This window comes from Marmota flaviventris, chromosome 7, assembly GCF_047511675.1.
Source record: "Marmota flaviventris isolate mMarFla1 chromosome 7, mMarFla1.hap1, whole genome shotgun sequence".
NCBI lineage: Eukaryota > Metazoa > Chordata > Mammalia > Rodentia > Sciuridae > Marmota > Marmota flaviventris.
This window is the reverse complement of record NC_092504.1, coordinates 129,056,259-129,066,097: the sequence shown is the minus strand read 5'-3', so window position 1 is coordinate 129,066,097 and position 9,839 is coordinate 129,056,259. Positions and strand designations below refer to the sequence as shown.

Sequence of the window (9,839 nt, the reverse complement as noted above, 5' to 3'; positions counted from 1 at the left end):
TAAATTTCATTTCTATATTTCAGAAAACCTACTTGAATACACTTTGAAACAAGAGTACAACAAAATAGAATATACTTCAAATGTTGAATATACAAACTATTATAGTTCAAATCTGAACACTGGTACTTTCCCTCTTAAACTTTTAACTAAAAAAGAAAGAAAAAGTAAAAGAAATAAGGAAAAAAAAAAGAAAAAAGAAAAAGAAAGAAAACAAATGCCAGGTACTAGAGCTACCTGACAAAAATTCATGCTGCGTCTGAACTTCCAAGTGACAGTAGAACTGAAACTGACGTGTCTGCACAGATACCAGGGCTGAGTGAATGACACAGGCATGTTACAGCAAAAGGCCAGAGCCAACTGTTAATTTGTCCACAATTAAGAAACTGACAGACTTAAAACTACCATATAAAATGTTACATGTAAATTCTATAACAATACTGTGCTAGGTACAAGATTTTTAAAATTTTTCTTTTAATAAAAAAGCTTTACACAAACAAGCCATTAGCTTATTTCAAGAAAGAAAACCGAAAATTAGTCTAAGGCCTTTGTTTTAAATCAGCTTAAGCTATATGATATTAAAAAAAAAAAAAAAAAGTCGCACTAGATCTTTTTTGCTATCCTCTTTCTGAAGCTTTTGGATCCATTCTTCAATTCACATTCTATAATACCTATATTAGCAGAGTCTTCACATAGCACCAGTTAAGTGAGTACTGTGCGAACACAGTAATAATTGCTGGTATGCATATAAAATGCATCAAAAATTGCTCTATGTAACAATGAGATCACCCATCCCAACCCCTCCCCACTGAAAACTATATAGCCTCTTACAGATGTTAGTGTTCCAAGTCTTAGTGTAACTTGATATTGTAGTGAGCTGCTTGGTCCCTTTCAATCCTTTTCCTTATTGACGGGTTCAGTTGTTTCCTACTGTAAGAGGCAGTTTTCTGTCAGCATCTCAATGTGTAGTTCATTTCCCACTGAAACATGGGATAGGTAATTTATTTCCAGTAAGTTTGATTGTTTTCTTAAATGCATTAAAAATGTTTTAAAGTCTTCCTTTGACTTTTCTTGATGACTTCCCTTGCAAACGTTTATGTCAGTACTACCACTAACAGTCTAAAAGTCCACAGTGGAGCTGCTCTTTATTTCTCACATGTCACTAGTCCTTCGGTCTTCATAGTTACTGGAAGGGCGAGAGCTGAAGGGGCGCTGACAACCACCACGTGGGTCACTGTCTTATTTCCATCTGCCGGTTTTTCTTCTACCAGCTGCAAAGTTTTCACATCATGTTCCTGCTTTTTTACTACTGCTTCTGATTTAACCTCTGGCCCTTTTATCACCGCACTGATAACTCGAGGAGGAGTCTGGCCAGATGCCTGTTGAGTGGGCACTGATAGTCTCATTACAGGTGTGCCATGGGCTATTGAAACAGGGGTAAGTGCTCTCACAGCCAATGGGGTTCCAACAATGTTAATGCTTCCTGATCCAGTCAAATTGGACTTTGTCTGCAGTTGACACTGTGCAAGTTGTGTAGCTGGGATGGTAATGATTTTGGCAGGCTGCATGGTGATTTTGTCTCCGTTTTCAGCAGAGGCTGGCATCACAGTAGGGATTGTCTGAATGACTACCTTTGGAGAAGTCGCTGTTGTTGGACTAGTGCTGGTTATTAATGGTGCACCTGCATTCACTGACTGAACTGCCACAGTTGAAATCTTCTGACCCAATGATGTCATTACAACAGGTACTTGCATTGCCACACGAACTGTCCTAGTAAATTAAGAAAAAAGTTGGTTATAATCGATGCTTAACTAGGAAATGAGTCTGTGCAAAAAGATGAATAAAACTCCAAAATGTGTAAAATTTTACAGATAAACTGGCAATCCAAGCTTAAAATATGAAATACAACAAAACAAATTTAAGAAAAAATTAAAACCCACATTATAGGTCCATCCAGTGTTGCTCTTGCCTAGTATGTACAAGGCCCTGGGTTCAACCCCACCATTGTGGAAAAGGAAAAAAATCTATGCAACCAGAAAAACCAATTCAAGTTACTTGAGGCATCTACTTTAACAACAAGAGTATTTAAAATATCAAGCACTTTTTAAAGTCCTGACAACAGTGGGTTTGTAGAATGTTATAATACGTACTAAACAAAAGGGGCATTTCCCGAGGAGCCTTTTCCAAAAACAGTACACGTTACAAATAACTATATGCCCCTCACCTTGGAGCTGTTGCTGCTGACACAGAAGCCGTAGTGGTCGGAGACCTGGAGGAGGCATCATGAGCAGGGGAAGTGATATTCACCACTCTAGATACACCCTTTTCTGTTCTGGAGCAGTTTATAGGAGAAGAGTTTTTTCCACCACGAACAGAAGTTGCTGCTTTCAGGAGACTTTCTGCAGACAGTGACACTCGTTCTAATGATTTCTCATCAGCAGCTGCTGCTAAATCTTCATTGCAGGTTTCACTTTTGTCATCATCTATGACCACTATGTTTTTGGGCATATCCTTGAACTGATACACAAGCCTCTGACCTTCAACCTTTGCAAGAATTCCCCGCTGGTAGTAGTATCTGAAAAGGGGAAAGATTACTAAATAAATCAAGTGTATTATCAGCCCCCTGTCCAAAAATGCAAAAACATGCACAGCAAACACCAGCATACATTCTCCTATCCCTGTAAGAGAAGGAAGAGCTTACGGCGTGGACTGCTCAAAAGGTTTCAGATATGCAGCAGAAATGAAGTAGAACGTGATACCATAGGCCCTATAATGGTGAGATCTGTTAAACAGGTGGCTAATTTGACTCTTTTTTATGTAGGAGGGGGGCAATAATGGAGACTGAATACAGGGGCACTCTGCCACTGAGCTATATTCCCATTTTTATTTTGAGGCAGGGTCTTGCTAAGTTCCTGAGGCTAGCCTCAAACTTACAATCCTCCTGCCTCAGGCCTCCGGCCTCCAGAGCTGATAAGATTACAGGCATAAGCCACCATGCTCAGCCACAACTCTTTCTTAAATGAAGTAATTACTGGAAGAAATTCTATTAGGATTTACAAAGGTTATGAAAACAATGTGACATTATATGAACAAATTACTTGAGTCACACTTACTAAGTGAGATGAATCTATGGGATTTGTGACTACTATCACATAAAACCCAATGTGTTTGTTTATAATACCCTTAGTATGCCCACCACATTGAAAATTTTGTGGATTTCTCAAACAGACAAAACTTAGAAAATTTTTCATATCAAGAGAAATCCATTTGTAACAAAATTGCAAGAAATTAAAAAGCTAAGTAACTTTCGAAACTTTTAGAGGGGGGTTAATTTTTTTAAAGGCCTACAGCTTGTAAAAAGGATTTTTTTTTTTTCTGTATTTTTCAATGATGCTGAAATTATAGGCATGTGGATCAAACTCCTCACTCTTTACCTATTTCCCAATCTAAGAAGCTCCTCTAAAATACTCTCTAAAGTTATATTAAGGGATTTTTGAGCTCTTAAACAGCTAACAGACAATATAGAGATATATACAAGTTGAGTTTGAAAACTGGCTCATTTGTGTTCTTACCTTAAAGCTCGTCCCATAGTTTCATAATTCATGTCCGGTTTGTTCTTATGCTTTCCCCAAAGCTTAGAGACAGCCTTTGAATCCACAAGCTTGAATATACCCTTTTCTCTCTGAGTCCACTTAATATATCGAGGACACGTATTTTTATCTTGAAGTAGATCTAAAAGAAACTCCCACAAATAGGTTGTGTTTCCTTTAAAAACAAAGCAAAAACAATTCATTAACACAATTAAAGGCAAATAAAGTATCCTTTTTTATAATATAGAATGCCTACCGGAACTCTGTGGCACACAGCAATGTGGGAGGCTGAAGCAGGAGGAATGCAAATTTAAAGCCAGCCTCAGCAACTTGGTGAGACCCTGTCTTAAAATGAAAAAAATAAAAAGGGCTGGGAATGTAGCTCAGTGGTAGAATGTCCCTGGGTTTAATCCCCAATACCCACCCCTTCCAAAATAAATATAAAATAGAATCCTAAATATACTTGCTTGCTGATCTTAAAAACTGCACGTTTCCAATTATGATACTAATAAAATAAATGTCCTGGGTTTTGTACTATCATGTATCACTGAATTCTAGAGTTTGAGTTTAGTGAAGAGAAAGACACAATTCTTAGCACAAAAGTTAACCTGAATTAAACAATCAAATTTATTAATTTGCAAAGGTCTGAAATCTGAATAAGTTAACATATACCTGTGTTTATTGTATTATACAAGCCTAAATTCCATATCAAAACTAATCAAAAGGCACTATTAGTTTTATTAAATAGGCCAGCAATATATAATAAAATGTGAGAAACTTTTTGGCATCAGTCTTAGGATCTTTTCGATCCTAAGATCCTACATCCCCAGTCCTTTTTTAATTTTGACACAGGGTTTCACTAAGTTGCTAAGGCTGGTCTCAAACTTGAAATCGTCCTGTTCCAGCCTCCTGAGTAGCTAGGATTTCAGGTGTGTGTCACTGAACCCAGCAACAAATTATTGCCTTTGAAACCAGATTTTTAAAAAACTCCTCTCATCTCTTTCTGCTGGTTATACCGGTATAACAAAAATAAGTAATATATTTAAATAATTTCATTGTATAAGACATTTGTGCTTCAGTCTTAAACATGAGCTTCTTAAATGGACTACTAGAAAGAAATAGGGTGATCCCTAAAATTAGTATTTATCAAATGTCAGCTACATCATTAGCTCTGGATCGCACAACTAATATTAAAATCTGAAACTGAGGAAATACATTATTCATCACATATAGTGCTTAAGTGCAGTGGAGGATACAGAATAAAATTTAAAACCTGGTTTCTACCTCAAGGTATTTACAATTTAATAGACAAGAAACAAAAAGTAGATAAGTTAAACAACACTACAGGAACAGTATATCAGAAGGCAATGCATAATTACATTCCAAATGAATCACAAAAAACAATGGGGCCTCAGGAATGGGAATAAAGCAGGCTGGCAAAACATCACAAAGACTTAGAAATTGGCTGAAGTTTGCATAAAAGGAAGGAATCTGGGCAAATAAAATAAGGAACTTAATCCCCAAAAGAAGAAAGAAACCCCGCCCACCCATTGGAAAAGGGAAGAGAAGTGGGCAGGGGTCATGAGAAAAGCAGGCTTTTCAGGTTTCTTTTATTCCCTGTGGAGCCTTCAGAAGCAGAGGTTCTGAAATTGATGAAAGAACAGAAGCGTCCTAAGGAGAAGACACCACCACTGGGCCACCAAGCAGTCTCCATAACCTTAAACCCAGACCCAAGCTACAGGCTACCTGAGAAGCTTCCAAACCAAGCTGCCAACCCAATTCTCCTTTAATCGACACACTGACACTCTTCCTCTGGTATTTAATTTTTAATCTGGATTTCCCTCACAATTAAACAAATTCATGGTTCCAGAGTGGAACCAAGTATGCATCTCTCAACCTAAAAAGACTGACCCTCAATTTTCACAATATTACATTAACTATCTCTGAAGCTCTATTACATCAGCATCATTAACCTAGAAACCGATGAACCATGTATCAACTACATTAAAATTTGTTGCTGGGGGCATTTTTATTTTATTCACAGCCAGGGGATTATCAGGTCCTTAAAGCAGACATAGTAAAAGTGAGCAGAGGCTTTATGCTGGAAGAAATTTTTATACAGCAGAGACAATGCCTAATACATAGCAGGAGTTTGCTTCAATGCTTGTTGAATTAATTAAATTCATCAACATTGCTTGGTTATCTTTAAAAACTCCACTCAAGTTTCCATCCAAGTTAATTAACAATCCTAGTTCTGGTTTTAAGGAAAACAAGATTCAGAAAGGGAAGCCTTCTTTGTCAGGTAAAGCCTATGTCATTTTGTAAAGGAGGAGACACTGCTAGATTTTGAATCCAGGTTTGCCTAAAACAAGTGTCCACATTGTAACATCTGCCTCAAGTTTAAGACTGAAATTTTAATGAAAAGCAATTTTTAGGCTGGGGGTGTAACTGTATGGTAGAATGCACGCTTATTAGAATATGAGAGGCCCTGGGTTCATTCCCCAACACCGCAAAAACAAGGGGTGCGGGAGGAGGATTTGACTGGTAAAAATAGGTCATCACAAAATTTTTCTCCAGAGTTAAGCATAAGGTCTTTTTTAGAGGTGAAGGGAGTGGGATCCCAGGGATTGAACTCATGGGGGCTTTACCACTGAACTACATACCCAGTCTTTTTTTTTTTTAAGTGTTGAGACAGGATCTTATTAAATTACTGAAGGCCTCACTAAATTACTAAGAGTACTGCCTTGTACCACCATGCCTGGGTAAGCATAAGGTCTTTGGGTGTAAGGATACCACTGACACTGATAAGAATTATAATTTATCTATCAAATCTTAGTCTGAAAACATTTATTCATTAAAGTGATTAATTTGGGGCTATCAGATTATGAGACAAAATATATCTAAAACCACTACTGAAATGTTACTTGAAGTCATTTTACTCAATGAATTAAGAAAACAGAGTGGGGGAAGCTTATTGCAGTTTTTTATTTTTAGTGAGGATACACATATTTTCAAGCAAAAAGTTTTTCAAATCTTAAGTTTTGTCTCATGACTGAAATTTGCTGATGAGAAAATTAAATTCAGCCTGCCCTAAATTCTTGTACTGCTTTAAACAAGTTAAAAAAGTATGTTTCAGAAACAAGTCTTAGTTGTAACCTCTTTCAATTCAAGTGGCTCTGTGTGGGGATGAGTGCTAGTATATACACACGCGCCCCAAAACCAGCGCCCCTAAGAAGGATGTGCATCAAGTTGTCCTAAGGATGTCAGGACCTCTTGATACTCCCCCCCAGTGTTGCTATGGCTATAGAATCTCAGTGGAGGTTGGGGATGACAGGGAGGACCAGGTCTAGATATTCTGATAAGGCTCCCCAGGTAATGCTGATCCATCCCTAATTTAGAAACACTACTAGCAACTGTAGTCCCATATACACATGTAGTAGAAATGATTTTTTTTTTTTAAACCACTAATGTAAACATGTTACACCTAACTGGGGGAGAAAGAAAATGCTCATCTCCAAAATAATCCTCCCCAAATTACCTTTTCCTTCTCTGGGTTTCTTCTTGATACCTAACTCAGGAGACCCATTGGAAATTGGTGATTGCTGGGTTTTTGGTTTACGGCCAACTGAAAAAAATAAGATATCGAAAACAGGAAAAATAACAGAAGTATGATTAGCTGACCCTCTGATAACATATTATTAATTTAACTACACATTAACATATGGCCTAAAATACTCAGTATATGTATGTAAATAGTTGCTTCTAAAAGCAACATTTAAAATACTTCTGCAATTTTAAATGAAGCAGCTAGCTCCTCTTCAAGGTATGCAGCAAATAAGATACTACCAATCTATTTTTATGGTCAGAGCCTCAATCTGCTAACCTTTTTACATTAATGTAGCAATACCAACAAGTCCTAGTATAATGTTTTTTGTGGTGCCTGGGATTGAACCCAGGGCGCTTAAGCACTGAGCAACATCCCCCCCAACCCTTTTTTAAAATATTTTATTTAGAGGCAAGGCCTCACTAAGTTGCTGAAGCCAGCTCTGAACTCACAATCCTCCTGCCTCCGTCTCCCCAGCCACTAGGATTACAGGCCTGCACCACCATGTCTGGCTTTTGTATTCTCTTCTATGGGATTGTTAGAAACAGCTCTACTTATTGCAGAGGATATGATGATCTATAAAGTCCTCTGAGCTCAAATGAGGAAAAATAAAAAATATTAAAACACTCTCTATTGCTCTGAAACAGATGATTCACCAGAATTTAAGCAAAAGCGTTTAAATTCCCCTTCCTCAACATGCACATATATTTTAAGAGTTAAAAAAAAAAATTCCAGGTGATTATTTTTTATGTCTAATAAATGTCTGTGCCTTTCTCTTTTGTTTCTCCTCATTTCTGTCATTAGGCTCTCAGACTAGCATCTACAATGAAGAGAAAAGCAAGGGCTAAATCTACACTAAAGAAGGCATAAGTCTAAAATGAGTTACATTAGATCCTCAGCACAGATGAATGACTACTTGGCAGAGAGGAAGTCTGAAGGAAACAAGTCTATCATGTTTTCAGATTAAAAAAATTACTGATTTGGTGACTGTCATACAGTTAGGATTTCTGATGTCATTCTCTCTTCTCCATTAGCAAGGCTAATTTAGATTAACCACATAAAGACCTAAATTGTCTTAATACGTATTATAAAATAGATATTTTCTAGGACTTCATTTTGGTAACTAATAAATGAAACTCTGCATTTACAAAAACCAGAATGCAAGTTCTCTGGTGTCCTTATTAGAATAAAGCTTAATTTCTCAAATAATACTTATTCTGTCAGTAATAAATCTAATATCTTCACCATCTCCTCAATTCAAGCATGAAAGCCCAAGGTGAAAAAGAGGCTAAATCAGGTGTGGTGCCATGCACCTGCAGTTTCAGCTACTCAGGATGCTAAAGTGGGAGGACCAGCTAACCACACAAGTTCAAGACCATCCTGGGCCACATAAAGAAATCCTGTCTAATAAAACAGTTGGCTTAATTTCTTTTCTTAGAAGGTAGCATTTCCAAATCAGGTTCCTTAAGAAATTAACAGAGTACTCCTCAGTAGGAAATAGGGCTCTATCAAATTAACTTTTAAAACACCGACACTGAAGCCTATCCTTTCTTGGAAATATACTACATACATTAGTAATTAAAGGCACTGAAAATAAAAAAGCTCTGCTACTAAAAAATAAAATGTACTTGAAAAAACAAAAGTAATGGCACTCTGATGATTCACTGACATCCTAATGGCAATGAGTATAGAATAGTTATATGTAGTTTTTAGATGGTCATTCAAGAAGAGCTTTCAAAGATATAGTAGTAAATTGGCAAATTATTTCCTGATTTATATCATACACATCCTGGTTCTCTATATGACCCCCGCTGTTCATGTTTTTTCCCATCTTTTTTTGTTCTGTTTTTGTTACATGCAACCAGCCAAAGGCTTTTAGTGGGTAGTGAGTTAATAAAGCTGCTTATATGTATGTCATTTGGTTTTAAACATTTATAGTAGGAAATAATTCTTGCTTCTAAATTCTCTTTCCTATCTTTCTCAAGACCCAGCTACCTCCAGGTATACTATGGGGGAGGGGTGGACCCCAGGGCCTTGCACATTCCAGGCCAGTGCCCTATCCCTGAGGCACACCACCTCCCAGCTTGGTGCTCTGTCCATTTCTTCCTTACAGCAGTGAGTACACGGCAACAATTTATGAATTTTATTCATTAAACTGGGTTTAATGAATAAAAGAAAATACCATTATTTCTAACATACCTTATTTTTGCTTTCTTTTCCCCCTCTATTTAAATGCAAAGACATAGGGAAGAAACTAAAATTAGATGAGTACCTAACTTAGGATTTTACTCCTTTCAAATTTTGGCTCCTTTAGTTTCAATAGGAAAGAATACTGGTATACTCTGTTTCCATGTGAGATTGGAGATGCCCTTTTTAAAAATTTTTATTTTGAAACAGGTTCTCACTAAGTTGCCAAAACTGGCCTCAAACTAAGTTGCCCAGTCTGGCCTCAAACTTGCAATCCTCCTGCCTCAGCCTCCTGAGTAGCTGGGATTATATGAATATACCACCATGCCAGGCTTAAAAGCTCCTTTTTAGATAAGTACCATTAGAGCCTAAATACAAACTTGTTTAAACAGTATAAATGTTAAAACACAAAATTAAAATCTCAGTTTGTCATCAGTGAGGCTCAAGTCCAGAAACTCATG

The 9,839-nt window shown here is 37.1% G+C and overlaps 1 protein-coding gene across 15 annotated transcripts in view; it reads right to left on the bottom strand.

Annotated features, from left to right (window-relative positions):
* Elf2 (E74 like ETS transcription factor 2) overlaps positions 1-9,839 on the bottom strand; it is a 99,428-nt gene continuing 89,589 nt past the window's right edge. For 11 of the 15 annotated variants that reach the window (XM_027926615.2, XM_071614662.1, XM_071614659.1 and 8 more), the window contains 4 exons: positions 7,126-7,212; positions 3,570-3,762; positions 2,222-2,572; positions 1-1,767 (listed from right to left, as the gene is read on the bottom strand). In XM_027926615.2, the coding sequence (XP_027782416.2) occupies positions 1,143-1,767; positions 2,222-2,572; positions 3,570-3,762; positions 7,126-7,212 (1,256 nt within the window). In that variant the 3' untranslated portion in view covers positions 1-1,142. The remainder of the gene's footprint in view (positions 1,768-2,221; positions 2,573-3,569; positions 3,763-7,125; positions 7,213-9,839) is intronic. The other 4 variants (XM_027926616.2, XM_071614663.1, XM_027926619.2 and 1 more) reach the window with 1 other exon arrangement.